General features: G+C 43.1%; 1 protein-coding gene across 1 annotated transcript in view; it reads left to right on the plus strand.

Annotated features, from left to right (window-relative positions):
- LOC111958933 (histone-lysine N-methyltransferase 2B) overlaps nucleotides 1–18,026 on the plus strand; it is a 76,077-nt gene that overhangs the window by 21,522 nt on the left and 36,529 nt on the right. The window contains exons 4-16 of the mRNA XM_070437496.1: nucleotides 335–1,780; nucleotides 1,973–2,163; nucleotides 2,389–2,502; nucleotides 2,736–2,898; nucleotides 3,043–3,277; nucleotides 3,389–3,687; nucleotides 5,856–5,959; nucleotides 6,206–6,508; nucleotides 6,602–6,712; nucleotides 7,216–7,329; nucleotides 7,552–7,701; nucleotides 8,092–8,302; nucleotides 8,438–8,551. Coding sequence (XP_070293597.1) covers nucleotides 335–1,780; nucleotides 1,973–2,163; nucleotides 2,389–2,502; nucleotides 2,736–2,898; nucleotides 3,043–3,277; nucleotides 3,389–3,687; nucleotides 5,856–5,959; nucleotides 6,206–6,508; nucleotides 6,602–6,712; nucleotides 7,216–7,329; nucleotides 7,552–7,701; nucleotides 8,092–8,302; nucleotides 8,438–8,551 — 3,555 coding nt within the window. The remainder of the gene's footprint in view (nucleotides 1–334; nucleotides 1,781–1,972; nucleotides 2,164–2,388; nucleotides 2,503–2,735; nucleotides 2,899–3,042; nucleotides 3,278–3,388; nucleotides 3,688–5,855; nucleotides 5,960–6,205; nucleotides 6,509–6,601; nucleotides 6,713–7,215; nucleotides 7,330–7,551; nucleotides 7,702–8,091; nucleotides 8,303–8,437; nucleotides 8,552–18,026) is intronic.

The following is an 18,026-nucleotide window of genomic DNA, read 5'->3' on the forward strand; positions in this document are numbered from 1 at the left end:
CTCTAAACCTAGGAGAAGAACTTCTAGCCTTTCAATAAAGAAAGAAGTCAAAGACCAACATATCTGAAACTCCAAACACAGAGATGGCCCATTTGAACCACGAGAGAGGAGGTCTCACGTTCTGTTGTCTCTAACTAGGAGAAGAACTTTCTAGCCTTTCAATAAGAAGAAGTCAAATACACAACATCTGAAACTCCAAACACCGAGATGGCCCCATTTGAACCACAGAGAGAGGAGGTCTCCACGTTGTCTCTTGTCTCTAAACCTAGGAGAATAGCTTCTAGCCGTTCAATAAGAAAGAAGTCAAAGACACCAACATCATCTGAACCTGTGACTTTGGCTGACACTCAACCAGCGGTAAAGGTGGACCAAGAGACCCAGCCAATAGAGAGTGGAAAGGTGCTGCTGTTGGAGCCCTCTGTTATTGAAAAGACAGAACCACGCCGTCATAGAAGTCTGTTCAAACATGGCAAAAAGAAGCGAAGAGCCTTGATTGGACAGAGGCAGAAACAGAAACAAAGGCAGAGGCCAAGAGGGAGAAAGAGTGATGAGAGTAAATCACCTGAAAGTAAGGTACCTGAAGCTGTTGAAGAGGTAGACCTAAAGGAAGTTTCCTCCCCAGAGGCTGCTTCCACACCGGCAAGCTCTAAACTCCTTGGCATCCTCAAGACCAAGTACAGAAGGAAAAAGGTCCCCAATTCAAGCTTTCAGTTCCTTGGTACCAAAAGACCAAGAGCCAGGCCTAAAACTCTATCTAAGCAGGTAGAAATMGATCTCGCCCAGCAAATTTTGGAGGAGCAGGATATACAAGACACTGTGGATGATGAACCACAGTCTGATGCTTTTGATGACCAGCATGGTAAATCAAAGTACCTTAAAAACATAAAGCACTTCATCATGCCWGTRYTCAGTGRCCGGTCCTCACGGGTGATCAAGACTCCACAGAGGTTTATGGATGATGCTGGCATGTCRGTTTTGCCTCGTAGAAACTCCCCGAAGAAAGGCCAACTATTCGGCTTACACCCACGCACTGGAAGGAAACGAGAAGATGGCACAGGTAGAGAGCTTACTCCRGATCTGCCTATCGACGAGGAAGAATTTCTGAATGAGGCTCAGTTAGATGTTGATTTGTTCTCAACTCAGGAACTCGAACAGGAAACCACTGACGTGAGTGACGGCTTATCCTCCGGAAAGCAGTCTGGAAAGAGGAAGTCCCTTTTGAGGAATCCCAGTTTCAAGTGGCATGTGCCAGGAGAGTCTGGTGAGGAGGTATATACACTGGACAAAACTCTACAGAGCGAGTATGAGACTTTACTTTTATCCAAAGAATTTCAAATTGCTTCTGACCCATCAACCGATCCCCAGGAGGTTCAGAAAAAGAAAAGGTGCTACAAGTTCAACAAGCAAACATCTCACCTAAATATGTACAAGCGACTGAAGAAGCTGCAACCAGGACTTCCCAAAAGGAGAAGAAAAAACGTGATGACAGATGGTGTTTGCAATACTCTTCAGTCTTCTGTTCATATGCTAGCGGAAGGTCTGGATGATGAAGTCAAGAGCATCTGTCTAAAGAAACGTCCCACAATCACAGCTCCAAGCAAACCCAAATCAAAGCAAGGCAAATCCAAGCTCAAGATTGAGGACCTTGATAGCCCTGGGGTTGTGCGAAAAGTCTCTGTGTGTGTTCGGACTATGAACTCAAAGTTCTTAACATTTCAATATGGAGAACATGAGGAGTTGACAGAGGAAGACAAAACAAATGCTGAAAATGTTATTGCAGGTAAGCAAAGATCAATCAATTAATGCTGATTGTTGTGTAACACTGGCTTGCTTGATAAATAACTGCACATTATGTAAACCTGGTATTTTTGTTTATTTGTATGTTACTTGGTTTAATGTCTCTGAGTATGTTTTTACTGCTTAAACTACCCTGGAAAGTAGTGACATACTTTTTGGTCTTTCTCTGTCCCAGAAGCAGGAAAGCTTGAGCCACAGGAACTGCATCTGAACATGATCGCTGAGGCTGACCGTGCTACTGCTGAGAAAGGAGCCACCCAGAGAGTTCGCTTCACAGGGGCCAATAAGAGGATGTTCAATCTGCTCAAGAAAGCCAAGGTCCAGCTCAACAAGATTGACCAGCAGAAACAACTCAAGTCCTCAGGGGTAATAATTGTCCCACTCATAAAAAGAATACACTTCAAAATTGCCATGCAAACAGTAATTGTTTTTCAGTAAAGAACATGCATAGTGGGACTTTTTTCTGATACAGAATATGCTTTGTTTCCCTTCATTGTCATTAAATAGGATGATATTCATTAACACCAATATTGTGATATCTCTGGAGAGCTTCCTGTGTAAGCCCATAGTGATGAAACATGTTACCTGCAGCTTCTATCAGGGCCTGCTGGCTCCAGAGATGCAGCAGGGAAGAGACAAAGGAGGAAATCGAAAGAGCAGCTTGAGCCTGCTGCCTCAAACATGACTGACCCTCCCCTGTCACAGGTATGGGCAAATGAACACAATCCTGGTCTGTGCTGTTCTCTGCATGTTTTATGTTCAGTGTCTCTTGCTATTCAATGTGTCTGAATGTTGCTTTGTCTCCTACTTAATAAAGTATCAGTATGTTGTTTCTTCCTCACTAAGACCCACCTTTTCTGGTCATAAATACATTTTTCATTGTGATGAATGAATGTCATAACAGCATCCCTCCCTGTCCCCCCTCTCCTTGTTAACAGGAGTTCCGCAGAGCGGGGGGTCCACGCATCAAGCATGTGTGCCGTGCAGCAGCTGTGGTGCTGGGCCAGCCTCGTGCGCTGGTGTCCGATGACATGATCCCCAGACTCAGTGCTCTGCCTCTGCATGAGAGAACTGGCATATCCCCCTCTGGCAAGAACCAAGGTAGAGCCTCAAGCTTTCAAAACTGATTATCAATGCAAATCTCTCAAACATTTTTAAGTGACATTATGCGTTCTGGTCTTTCCACACAACTTTCTTTGACTTTCCTATGAAAGATTTCATAATTATATACCTGATCTATTGAAGGTGGTGAGTCTCTCTCTGGTCCAGACAGCCCTGGGCTGCTGGACCAAAAGGTTACCAAGGTCAGGAAGTCGGGAGCAGGTTTTGCTAAACAAAAGAGCCTTGCACCAGTTGGACTCCGCTCTCGGAGGTGTGGGATCTGCAAGGGCTGCAACCATGAGGAGGACTGTGGCGAGTGCATGAACTGCCTGGACAAACCCAAGTTTGGAGGGCCCAATACGAAGCGACAGTGCTGCATGTAAGTGTACTGCTCATCAGAATTGCAAAGGTGACCAACTCGCATATATGTTACTGAATTATATAGATTGAATAGACAATTAAATTACCCATTTTTTTCTCTTTCCAATAGATATAAAAGATGCGATCAGATTGAAGACAGAAAAGCACGTCGTTTGAGTGGCAAGTTCCCTGGAGGTCCTGGGAAACGCCCGCGGCACTCCCTCAGCGTGGTTCAGTCTAGCAATGATGAAGTTGATGGGATGGAGGTGGGGGACAGCCAGAGCCCATCTGTGAGGAAGCAGCCGCGGCGTTGTGTGAAGCCGCGCTCCTACTTTGACCTGCTGGACTATGACTCCGACCTGGAGATCACTGTGGGCTCCAACTCTGCCTCCCCCGGCCGGAGGAGAGGCCCCGGCCCACGCAGCCAAGGTAGTAATGTAACATTATTGGGAAGTGATAATAGAAAGGGATTTTACTCTATTTAATATTGTCAGATCTTCTGGAACAGGTATTCCCAAACTGGGGCACGCGCAATACCGTCGGGAGTATGCTAAATAAAAATGTGATTCACATTTCACTTTTTTTCCTTCACATTTTCAAACAGTCCATTTTAGTAAGGCCTGTGTCCATAGAGACACATACCAGTTCTACTGGTAGTACTGCTACTACCAGCAGTACTACACCTGCACCTGTCGACTACACAAGTTATGTTGCTTCCACGAGCACATCCAATGCTAGCATCATTAATTCTACATTTGTTGTTAGCCCAGCTAGCATGGACACTGACAGTTGTGAATCTGATGCAGCCGAAGAGCTACCGTCCCCTAACCCGGGAAAGCACCGAACAACAGACAGGGACATTGGACCATCGAAAAGGCGCAAATATGAAGAGAACTATATTGATTTGGGGTTCACTTATATTGGGAGTAGTGCCTCTCCTCAGCCACAGTGTGTTATGTGCAAAAGTACTATCTCACAACTCGATGAAACCTTCACTCTTGCGCAGACATTTAGAAACAAAACATGCTAATTTGAAAAATAAGCCATGGTAGTTTTTTGAGAGAGAATTAAGATGACTTTCGAGTAGTAAGACATGTATAAAATCAACAGATACCATTAATAAGAATGGGCTAGAAGCGTCTTATATGGTGAGCTACCGAGTGGCTAGAACAGGCAAGCCCCATACTATTGTGGAGGACTTAATTCTTCCTGATGCCGTGGATATGGCTGGGACAATGCTGTGGGGAGAATGCCCCAAAAACGATACAGACAATGCCTTCATCAAACACCACTGTTTCACAACGCATCAGTGACATGGCAGGACATGACAGGGAAACATAGTGGAGTGGTAACGCGCGTGCAAGCAGTTGCTCTCAGCAGTGTACGCCGCTTAGGTACACTGCAGCATCCACCGAGAGGCTCTTGCTGCCAAGGGAATGCCTGACAGCTTGAAAGACGTTTTGCACACTACAGTTTCCACAATATCAGAAGTGCGCTGGTTATCAAGGGGCAAAGTATTGACACAAGCTTAATGTTTTCTTTACTGCCCATAATGTTCACTTGTCTGAACGCTTGCATGATGACGAGTTTCTCACACGACTGGCCTATCTGGGTAATGTTTTTTTCTCGCCTGAATGATCCAAATCTAGGATTACAGTGACTCTCCGCAACTATATTCAATGTGCAGGACATTGAGGCTATGATTAAGAAGTTGGAGCTCTTCTCTGTCTGCATTATCAAGGTCAACACACAGGTCTTTCCATCATTGTATGATTTATTTTGTGTGCGAAAGAACTCAAGCTTATGGACAATGTCAAATGTGATATAGCGAAGCACCTGAGTGAGTTGGGTGTGCAATAGCTGGATTCGTTATCCCTTTCATGCCCTGCCTCCAGTCCACTTACTGATATCTGAACAAGAGAAATCGAAATTGCAACAAACGGTTCTGTGTAAATTTAATTTAATCAGAAGCCACTGCCAGATTTCTGGATTGGGCTGTGCTCAGAGTATCCTGCCTTGGCAAATCACGCTGTTAAGACACTGATGCCCTTTGCATCCACGTACCTATGTGAGAGTGGATTCTCGGCCCTCACTAGCATAAACGAAATGCAGGCAGAGACTGTGTGGAAAATGATTTAAGACAGACTCTCCAATACAACCCAACATTGCAGAGTAATGTGCATCCTTTCAAGCACACCCTTCTCATTAACCTGTGAGTTATTCACATTTTTTGATGAACAAATGTTTTATATATAAGATGGTTAAATAAAGAGCCAAATGATTGATTATTATTATTTGTGACATGGTCGTATAAGAGCTCTTATAGGAACAAAACTCACACTCATTAATACATGTATCATATAGTGTGTGTGTGTGTGGCAGGCTTACAATGGTGGCACATTTGAGAGTGTGCTGTCCCTGGTGCTAGAGAGGGTACGCAGCTGGAGGTTGAATGTTTGAAGGGGTACGGGACTACAAAAAGATTAGGAACCACTGTTCTAGAAGATCCCGGTCAAAGCTGTGAGTTAATGCGTTAACTCTGAAGTATTAACACTGTATGTCTAATGACCACTGCAATGGTTCCTTTTTGTCTTCAGACTTTGTCTCTCTGGATGGATTCCTGGGAGACCTATCGGACGACGGTGTGAGACATCGCAGGCTGCACCACCGAGTCCCTCCTGGTCGCCGTAAAACTGACAAGGTAAAGAATCACAACAGGGCTGCTGCTCTGATGCCACTGAGCAGGCGGTGCATGAATTGACAGTTTCTGGGTCGCCTAGGTGAATAACACAAAGGATCTGCACAACCCACTCCCCCCCCCCCCTCTCTCTAATCTCTCTATCTTTCCACTCACTTCGTCTTCTCTCTGCTGCACCTTATGGTGGGATTCCCTGTCCTCTCTTCCTTCTCTCTCCTCTCATTTCGAGTTAAGCTGCTGCTTGCTTAGGTGCTCGTGGCAGATAACGCTGGTGCTCTTTTGCTTTGGCCTCAGCAGTCCCACCCTTCACAGGCACAGCAGAAGCGGACAGGCCCGTGGAGCGGTGGTGTCTACAGCTGGCTGGACGATGACAACCAGGGAGAGAGAGAGTCAGAGGGACTGTCGGCAGAGCAGCTACTGCTGCAGATGACACAGTCCCCCCCACACTCCCAGTCAGACCTGGAGCTATCCTCRTCCTCCCCCGAGGACCAAGGGTCTCCCCACCCCTGGCGCCTGCTATCCCACACTGGGGCCACCCCGGGGTGGCCAAGGGCCAGGGTGAGGGTAGGGGGTGAGAGGGGAAGAATGTTGGTGGAGGCGGGGTGGGGACGAGCCTGTTTTTATGCTTCGTCGTATTTTTCCCAGACTCCTCTGGAACAGACGCCACCTAGCGTTCTGGCCGCCCTCGCCAATGGATTTGACCAGAGGGAGAGGGAGCCCTCCGAGCCTACGCACAAGATCGGCGTGGACTTCAAGGTCAGATGTTTTTCCTTGACTCTTGTAGCTGTGGTTTTAGAGATCTCATTTACCAGTTATAACCGTGGTATACGGCTGTCAGCCATTCAGCATTCAGGGCTTGAACCACACAGTTTTAATGGCCAATATACCAGAAATCCCAGAGGTGCCTTATTGCTATTATAAGCCGTTACCAACATAAATATAACAGTAAATAAGTTGTTTTGCGTCATACCTGTGATATATTGTATGCTAAATACACGGCAAGAATGCCCATCAGCATCCAGGACCCTAACTACTCAGTTTATAACCATGGTTAAATTAGCCATTATCACCAGGTTTTGTCTTTGGTTTAGTTCTGTAATACCCTTATCTATCCACTGGATGTCAGTGTTCTTCTACATCAAGATTCCAAAAGGCTGTTGTTTCCCATTTCTGTATCTCCCACTCCTGTGTCTGACTCTGTGCTGTGGCCTCTCATAGAGGTGAAAGCTGTGTCTAAGCCTCCCCTGTCTGCCATGCAGGAGGACTGTGACCTCCAGAACGTGTGGATGATGGGAGGCCTGAGTATCCTGACCTCTGTGCCSATCATGCCCCCCTGTGTCTGCCTGCTGTGTGCCAGTAAAGGACAACAAGAGGTAAAGGCTCACAACATGGCTCTGTTATTACAATGTCCATTGGGGGAATGTCTTTGTTTTCAACACTGCTATTTGCTATAGGATGTTTTGACATGTAGGATGTTTTTGTCATAGGATGTTTTGACATGTAGGATGTTTTTGTCAATGTATGGCCATCATGGATCTTTTGAATCCACATTGGAAAGTCTTAAACCTGCAGATCGTTGTCTGTTCCTATCCTAGCAAATGCTGTACTGCCAGGTGTGCTGTGAGCCATTCCACCGYTTTTGCCTTGAGCCAACGGAGCGGCCCTCTGAGGAGAACAAGGAGAACTGGTGCTGTCGCCGCTGCAAGTGCTGCCATATATGTGGCAGAAAAAACAAGCACTCCAAGGTATGGGTCCACACAAGGCCCCAGTCACTCGTCTCACCTGAGGACTGAACCARCTGGTCACTAGTTTTTAGGCTATATCCAGGGTCTATAGTTAACCCAGAGACTGAAGAGTAAGTGAGACACCCCACTCACTGTTTTTTTTTCTGCTTCAATGAGAGTCAATGAACTAAGTAGACCAGATCTAGCTGATATTGCATTGATGCCTATAGGAGAGGAACTTACTTTATTAGACCAGAACTGACATTTTGTTCAATAATTCACACTCAGGCCGTTAACAATCTTCATATATCCACCATCTTTGGTTTTCACTGATCAGGAAAAAACTGTGACATCAGTGTTGCCACCAATCTATGTGTAACTGTAATACTGTATCTCTCTGGTGTTCCTCAGCCTCTGCTGGAGTGTGACAGATGTCAGAACTGTTATCACCCTTCATGCCTGGGTCCTAACTACCCCAAACCCAACAGGAGGAGGAAGGCCTGGGTGTGTATGACGTGCATCAGATGTAAAAGCTGTGGGGTTACACCAGGGAAGAGTTGGGACACCGAGTGGAACCACGATAAAGGACTCTGTCCAGACTGCACCAAGCTCCACGACCAAGGTGAGATGACGTGAGCGCTTTGGGGAAGTCGATCTGCAAACACAAATGTTAAAACATGATAAAAGACAAGCTCATTTATTTGGTTTCACTATTCATATGGGAATGGCAGGATATTGACGATATCACTTTCTAAAGGCAACTACTGTCCGATCTGCTTCAAGTGCTATGAGGACAGTGACTACGACAGTCAGATGATGCAGTGTGCCACCTGTAACCACTGGGTCCATGCCAAGTGTGAGGACCTGACAGGTGAGTCTTAGTGTTACGCCCAACTTATGCTGTGTAACGGGCTCCCATGCTCAGCAGTACCTTTCACAGGGATGCAAACCCGTCACTTTTCCGTGATATTTGCCTTTTTATCTCAGAATAAAGAAGGTCATCCACGTGAGTCATGTAGATCTGACATAAAGTGCGTAGATGTAGTGTATCACTCATTGAGTTATAACGTCGAGGCCCCAACAGATCTTCTCCCTGTGTGATCACTACCGACTGTACAGAATGCATCCCTACCCTCTGCGTCCTACAAATAGAATACCAGAGTTTAGATCATGATGTCAGATATGTCATATCAGAACGAGTGCTTCGTCCAATATCACGTGTGACAGCTGTGAGCAGCCAGCTGTGTCCCACTAACCAGCCGTTAGCCTGCTCAGCGGCTTCTCGCCATCTGTTCTTTCTGCACATCTCTATCACTTTTCAAATGCTATTTAGCCGTGATGGCGAGCTGGGGTGTGCAGACAGTGATGTGGTTTCTGTTACATTTGTTTAATAATTGGAGCTGCTCGCAGTGCAAGGGAAGTGGATACATATTACTCTGTATTATGATACTTGGTCTGGTAGCACATCCTTAGTAAAGTGTTGGTATGGTGACAACCCTATTCTGAAAATAGGCACATTTTCTTGCAGTTTACATAGCTTTTGTCGTGTGTTTCTGTAGGAAGAATTTCTGTCACTTTCACAATAGAGAACATACACTGAGTGCACAAAACATTAGAAACACCTGCTCTTTCCTTGACAGACTGACCAGGTGAATCCAGTTGAGAGCTATGAGCCCTTATGGATGTTACCTTCAATCAGTGTAGATGAACGGGAGGAGACAAGTTAAAGAAGGATTTATTTTATTTTATCCTTGACATGGATTGTGCATGTGTGTTATTCAGAGGGTGAATGGGCAATACAAAATATTTAAGTGCCTTTTTGAATGGGTTCGAGTAGTAGGTACCAGGCACAATGGATTTGAGTGTGTCAAGAACTGCAAAGCTGCTGGGTTTTTCACAAGTTTCCTGTGTCTATTGTTAGGTTCTAATTCTCAGTCGAACTCAATTGATACTATGAAAGTTTAAACAAGTTTATTCTTCCCAGAGGGTCAATACAGCTGCATTCAAACAAAATATGTCTTCACCAACACAAGTATATATATATACTCCAATTTAGGTGCACTCCTCCTCTCCAACCCTTACATCTATTATGGTTCGACAGGAAGACGAAGTGATGGGGTAATGAACCGTTCCTTCTCCCTTAAGGTGACCTGACCTCAACCCCCTTGATGCCTAATCCAAAGCTCTCCACCCGTATCACCTATAGCAATCGTGATTGCCTCCCCTCTACTCAGCACATTCCAAAGCCATCTGGCTCTTACAGATAATCATTAACTTCTGATATAAAAACCAGTCTCTATCACTCCTCAGATACTATAGTATTACTTCTGATCTATCATGTCTCTAGTATAACAATGTTCCAAGTTTAAGATGTCAGAACCCAGAATCTAACAGTCCCCTGTTTCTAGCATTTAACTCCATACTGTTCAACATTACATACACTTGGAAATTACTTTTAAATGGACAAACAATAATAATAAAACATGAATAAAAAATGTAACATGATTCACATTCACAGTTAGGCTTATGGCCTCTGTTCTATATGCACGCTCTTATTTCCATCTCTCATCACACAACAGAATGCCATTCCAGCTGAAGCTGTTGGCTTCCTCCACTTCAGCTGGAGCTGCTTTTCCACTTTCTCCTTCTGGTTCTTAAGAGAGTGATAGCACAGGACTTGGAAAGCCGAAAAGAAACACAAAACAACAGCATTAACAATGTGTTAAGCTATGCATAATTATATATGCATGAAAACCAAAGTCTGAGACCATGACAATTCCCACTCTCTCTCACCTGACTCTATGCCTAGGATACTTTTCTGCTGGATTCCACAAAATTGAAAGCCCTAAAGCCTCCTCATGCTTTCGCCCAGTCTTCCCCTTTCCGGCCCCAGGTTCCGAAAGGTGTTCCCAAGCCATGTCATTATCACTTTGTTCCCCATCTCCTCCATTGCCACCTGATAGGCAAGTGCGTATCCCCAATCAACACTACATCCTTTTGAGGTACCTCAGCACTGTATAGACTTTTACATCAATGCCTCCAAAATGTTGTTTAGAGTACAATTACCCCACCATCTATCCTTTAATTTGATGCATTAACCAATAAAGCAGCTAACCCAACTATGATGTTTAAAGTAGCTCCCTGACCCAACCCATCTACATGTCTACAGTGGAATCTAGTCTCTCTCTCTCTCTCTCTCTTTAGCTCTGCTTCCTCTGTCATGGCGTCTTCAAGCTCACCCATTATGCAGTTGGACCTCACTTCCTATGAGAACTGTGAACCCACCGAGGAGAGACATGACGATCTTTACCGCTGAAGGTGCTGTAAGGAGTACTGTGCGTAGACCAGACCAACACTGTCCCAACACCCCCGCCTGGTGTATCTTGATGTATACTCAATCTCCAGAATTCAACCCGTGCCCTCGGTTATCTCCTGCTCCTCATGTGCTGCTTTCACCTGAGGATATACACACTGCAACGCGTTGGTCATTTCCTGACAACATAGACTCCCCCCTTATGGCAAGATCACTCATTTGTGGCATTTGAATAACAGCCCCTGGTACTCCCATCGGTCTCCCAGTTACCAGCTACCCAGCCATTTGGCAGGAGTCCTCATAAACTGATATCCCAACAATGCTACTAAAGTAACCCCTGCTACTACTAACATGGCCCATGAATATAGCCTCCTTCAATTACTGTCCCTACAGCGACTGCCGTGAGAATAACTACTGCATGTTATCTGTCAAGTGTTCGCCGGCTGTTAGAAATTGGTAAAAAAACTGAGTCACATGTTTCCTGAAAGTTTACCTTAGAGTCTGAAATGCCACCACTATCTCTTCTACTCTCACCATGATCTGGATATGTGTAATGTTTAACTGTAGTTTAACCTCATAATAGTCCCTATATTGTGCACAGTTAGCTGTCCTCCCTCTCCTGTGAGCCATCTCCTGTAACAATATACATAGTCTCTGGGAATGACACCCCTCTATCACCACAACCTTAATTTATGAGCCCCCACAGATCTCTACCCCAGTCACATTCCACCCCACTTAACAGCCCTATGTAATCATTCTGTCTCAAACACAGGCCTCATGTGTACCTCGCCTCCTGCTACAGATACATTTGCACATATATCATTCCATCTAACCCATAACACAATAGTCACTACTCCTAATGCACTTCTACAGTTATTCTCAAATCAATACGTCAATATACATCAGTCTCTCCTCTGGAACAATGATCACTCTGATGTTCCACGAAACCTAAAAACATATTGACTTGCAAAGGAAAGAGCGAAAAAGTACATGTTTAATAACTTCACACCACCCTTGATGTGACTAAAACTGGGGAAACAACCGTCCATCCGTTACGTTCAATACCCATGTGATGCTGGTCTCAATGCCATCTCCTTCATTTTCATCCTTGGGTGTTATCGCAAAACAGACTATGAGCCTTGTATGCAATTAATTGTACCGTATCATCCAGCAATCTCTATGTATCAATGCGATTTAACATTCAAATTCTGATGACAAAAGAGAACAAAAAAAACCTTCATGGTTGACCCAAGCTATCATCCAGTGAGTTCTCTAACAACCTCCCTGTCAGAGGATACTTAGAGATTAGTTTTCTAGAGCCTCCCTAGACCTTATACATTTTAGCAGTGCCCCCACCCCTCACCATTTTAGAGCCTCTCTCTCGCTCTCGCTCTCGCTCTCTGAATCATAACTAAAACATTTTGTAAATGATCCAACCCAAATATAGAGTGACAGTCCTTAGTGCTTACTTTGAGTCTGACTCGAATTTGTCGGYGTAGGTTCCTTGTTCCTTGTCAATCATTGGCTTATTGGTGAAATCAGCAATCAGACCATATCTTCTTTAAGTAAATCAATTAAACCTTTATTAATGCAATTGCAGACAGAAGTTGACAACGGGAACATAGCACGCATGTTTCCGAGTAAGTTCTGCACCCCACCTAAGGGCACAGATGATTTTATACATGTGATCACTCCCTAYTGGTATGATCACCTACGTCAATGTATGTGTGTATCAGTAAACTGAGGTTACCTTATATGGTAGCTTCTCTGAATTTATTAGCATTGTCTATGGTCACACAAAATCAAAATGTCAAAACCAGACAGTGGTTACTTCTCTTTATCTATTTTCGGTCTGACTCAGACCTAGCCTGCAAGCACACTCTCGCAACAGCCAGGGCTTAACCACAAAGACTAATATAGATAGCTTATGCAGTGTAAAGTGGCAGAGTTTTTACACACATAGCAACAGTATCTTATTATTAGGCTTGCAGCAAAACATGAATCTTAAGGTCCCCTTAATCAARAATGGGGAGAGTCTTTGGGACCCACCCCCTACAAATTCAAGCCTCTGAACCTAGCACACATCATCCCGGTTAGAATATACATTTCTAAACTGAACTCTTATAGCGTTACAGTTCATCTTCCAAATGGCACATGTAACTCTTGCCTGTCACATTTGATGGTCCTTGATAATGTCCCAATTTCAATATCCAAATAGATACGTCCGATTTTCCCACGTACACGAGCCTCTCCCCTGAGCTGCTATCACCATCCTGTCTGGCCTATTCCTCCCACCAGCACCCCAGAAACATGAGAGAAATGTGTATGTTATCTCTCTCCACGCTCACTCCACATGCGTGATCTCAAGACTCTAGTGCACTCCTGCCCCCGGTACCCAGGTTAATGGCTCGGACTCATATTGAAGTGTTAAAAGTCACTGTCACATTGAACGCCTTTTGTCYCTCTTTCTTCAGCCGGTTTGGGAGAGTMTTGAGGTTCACACACAGTTTGTGTCCAAATGATTCATACCATGCATTAAGACACGATCTGATGTCACCTTCCATGATAACCTCAGATCAGAACAACAGTTTAGTTAAATTCCTTCCTGTTTCAGGAAATCCAGACAAGCGTTGACTATATAACTATACTATATAAATTATTACATTSCCAATTTTCTTAACACCATGTCTAAGACAAACGTCAAAGAGGATAACATACGGTTACTGTTGAAACCATTTTCAACATTAGTTCATACTCCCTTATTTTACTGGCGACCTCTCGGAAGAGTTACCCGATCAGGGAGTTGGCACCCTAATCCATCTGAGAATCCCACCAACAATCCAGCAGTCCCAATCTGGTGAAATTTGTATCGAAAAATTTAAATCAGCAATTCACATATCAAAGTCCATTTTGATTAACTGTCATCCCTATTTAACATATATTTTTAGTCTATATGCAGACTGAACAAAGTATATTTGTATATTTACCCAAAAACCAGGAACCCGAGGGAACTGGTTATTTTCCCTTCGAACCCATGATTCGTATCGTGATTCAAAAACATGTTAAATCAAGAATAACCAATCAACTTAGAATTACATCTCTTGATAACTCCATCAGGAAATAAAAGTATCTCATAAAGCAATGGTAAAATAGAATAGAAACTGGTGTTTCTCATTCATTTTATAGTTAAATCCCACCTGTTTCGGTCATTTCTAATGAGATTGATCAGGCCTCAACAGAAAGTCAGGATACAGGGCATTCGACACCATTAAATATTTTCCTCTCCCTTTTAATTTCCTCTCCTTCAGAAACCATTTCAAAACCTTCCAAACAGTTTAAACCTTTCCATCCTTCTGCATACCCAATTTTAAAACGGAAGTGAAAAGACCCCATCCAAAATAAATCCCACACTATCAACACCACTAACGCATATTCATAACCAGTAATATGTGTGTGTGTGTGTGTGTGTGTGTGTGTGTGTGTGGTAAACGGTAGGCCCAAAAACACACATGAACAGGCCTTAGTTATCTGGGAACTCTGTTTTATAGCCAAATTCCAATACTTTTATCTTTAACTGTCGAATATCTCTAACTGCTCTCCCCAATAACATAGTCTCCGGGYACATTCCAACGAGAGATAATGAAACCCCCACTTCTGGAAAAGAAAGTGTACATTTCGTTAGCATTCACAATGCTACATTTTAATCAGCAATTCAAAAGTATTAATTATAAACCAAACATGATAATGGTAAATCCACTGTCCTTACTCCAATCATTAAACATTTGTTTCAATCCACCCAAATGTTTATGTATCTTTTATTTAACCTCTCTAGGGTACGTGGGAGGGTAGCGTCCCACCTGGCCAACATCTAGTGAAAGTACAGAGCGCGAAATTCAAAAATACTAAATTCAAATATTTAACATTCTTGAAAATATGTGTTATACATCAAAATAAAGCTTAACGTCTTGTTAATCCAGCCGCCATGTCAGATTTWAAAAAAGGCTTTACGGCGAAAGCAAACCATGCGATTATCTGAGGACAGCACCCCGCATACCAACACTTGAAAATCATATTTCAACCAGGCAGGTGCGACACAAATGTCAGAAATAGCGATATAAAAAATGCCTTTGATCTTATTCTGTTGGCACTCCAAAAGGTCCTAGTTACATCACAAATGGTCCTTTTGTTCGATAATGTCCTTCTTTATATCCATAAAAACTCAGTTTAGCTGGTGCGCTTCAGTCAATAATCCATCCAGTTTCCCTCCATCAAAATGCATACAAAATGAATCCCAAACGTTACTAATAAACTTTTCCAAACAAGTCAAACAACGTTTATAATCAAACCTTAGGTATCCTTATACGCAAATAAACTATAACATTTAAGACGGAGAATAGTATGTTCATTACCGGAAATAAATAAGAAAGAACGCGCTTTCCTCCACGTGCTTGAAAACACTACAGCCAAAATGGGAGCCACCTAGAAAAACTACAATTTCTGGGTCATTTTTCCAAAAACTAGCCTGAAACTCTTTCTAAAGACTGTTGACATCTAGTGGAAGCCCTAGGAACTGCAATTTGGGAGGACTTGGGCTTATAATTATAGTACTAGCCATTGAAAACAGTGGTAAGCTGAATTTGTTTTTTTGGGGGGGGGGGTGGTTTGTCCTCGGGGTTTCGCCTGCCATATCAGTTCTGTTATACTCACAGACATAATTTTAACAGTTTTAGAAAACACTAAAGTTTCTATCTAAATCCACCAATTATATGCATATCCTAGCTTCTGGGCCTGAGTAACAGGCAGTTTACTTTGGGCACGCTTTTCATCCGGATGTCAAAATACTGCCCCCTACCCCAGAGAAGTTAGCATGTCCTACCCTTAAACACAGCAACTTTATCTRGCCACCGAGRCCACCATCACCACCGCYCCACAATCTTTATTATTAACTAAAAAAAATGAATTCATTTTAGGTTTGGTAACCCCTATGCTAATTCCTCGTTACCCCGCCACCCTTTCGTCCATTCTAGAAATCTGTTTCATAATAAAATCACAAATGTCTCATGAGATCAAAAAGTTTGCAAGGAGTGTTTGGCCAGCTAATTGAAATTGTTACCTCTTAAGAATCGATTCCCCCGGAATCCATTTCCCCGGCATTTCGCCTAGATTATTCAACCCAAAATACTTTTTCTGTTGCAAATGTAGCCAATTTCTCATCACAAGGACTCTGTGACATTTGATCCTAGCATCTATTAAAAAGTTTGATAAGATGTGATCTCATACGTTTTCCTTCACATATAAACTGTAATCTCTATGAGCCACTATCAATCGAATCGAGGCTATACACCAATATGACACAAACACTCCTGCTACTCTCAAAATGATTTGTTGTTGCTCTTTTGAAAAAGATGCAAACGCTTGTATAACGGCATTTCATCCGAATGCAGCATGTTCTAGTATCACCTTACACTCATTCTTCCAATGTCCGATAGCTCCCTGTTTTAGATGTTTTTTCGCTACATTTCTTTGTCTTACCGTGGCCATTGAAACCACAATTATTTTTGTTAGAGTTCCTGTATTGGAGATTCAGAAAMAATWATTATTATTATTWTTTWTWTTTTATTTTTTTTCTCTCCATATTCCATCCAGTTTGCTTTATTTTTGTGAAAGATTACATTAGATCGTTCTTGAATAGGTTTCTCAAGTTCTTTTTGATTTCCCTCTAACTTATTTTGTATCTCTGTAGTATAATTGTATTGCTATCTACCTGTACTATTAGTTCATGGATTTCCCTTGTTAGCCTTGTCTTTAGCCAGAAACTGCTTTTTTATTATTGATGAATATTGAATTGAATGTCCTCCTGAAGGTACATTTTAAAGGTTTCCCAAACAAGTACAGCCATGGTGTTATGGAGCTGTCTCGGAATAGCTGTCCATTTATAAAGAGTTTGTCCATAATGAGAAAGGCACGCTTACCCTTCCCCCTCTGTTGCCTTTTTACCGGATACAGTCTCTTACGATGTTCGTTTATCTCCCTTGGGAATTGGTCATTGAGACCAAATTTGGTCCCTTTAAGGTCCCTTCCCCTGCTTTTGATCAGCTCCTTTTGTTGGTTGTGTTCAAATTTTGCGATGATCGGTCGGGGACCCTTGGTCTTGTCGCTCCGAGCTCCAAGTGTGTGTACTCGGTGGAAAGCCACCTTGTTTACAGTCTCTCTATAGGAAGTTTCAGGGCGGATTGTTAGTGACTTTCACTGTGGCCATATTAACCCCTCGCTGGTCTGCGACGTGAGCGGAGTTAAATTTCACTCTCAAAACATCTTGCTCTATTTCATCCACAACCCCCGCAATTGCCGTTTTGACCACAGGTTGCAAACCTACCATCAAAGCCAAAGTGCAAATTCTATCAATGCACTCCCGTACCCAGTCTTTTTGCAGCTGAGTATCTCTACTAATTTAGAGTTTTTTTGGTTTGTTTTTGATATAATGCTGACATCAACACGCTGGTATATTGAGCTTTTGATTCAGTTTTTATGTCATTGTGCCAAGTCATAATTGCCTCCCTGAATTCTTTGTTTGATTTGAATTCTCCGTCAGCAGGGAAATGTTGCCCAATTCTTTCCAGTTTGCTCAATTGCTTCCARATTCGAGCCAAATTGGTAGAATGCTTGTGCGCTTCTTTCAACACCTCCATGGCTTTATTAAAATCCTCTAGCTCCGCTCTACAGGGAAAATCGGGGCCGTATGTTGCGATATCAATTGTTATTATTCCTAAACCTCTCCCGAAGATGTCCAGGGTATTTTAGATTTCTTCACTCCCATCTATAATACACACTTTCGATTAACTATTTTCCAAGGTAGGGCTACCCACTTCCCAGGATAATAGTTATTGTATTTGTGCCAATTAATTGGTCACGGCACTTAATACCTTGTATTAGAACCAATACTATAGTGTCTGCAAATGTATTACTGGAGAATACGGATGACGTAATGACTTATTCCAGTATTGCGCATCAAATATCACTATTATAGATAACA

This window comes from Salvelinus sp. IW2-2015, linkage group LG35, assembly GCF_002910315.2.
Source record: "Salvelinus sp. IW2-2015 linkage group LG35, ASM291031v2, whole genome shotgun sequence".
Taxonomy (NCBI): domain Eukaryota; kingdom Metazoa; phylum Chordata; class Actinopteri; order Salmoniformes; family Salmonidae; genus Salvelinus; species Salvelinus sp. IW2-2015.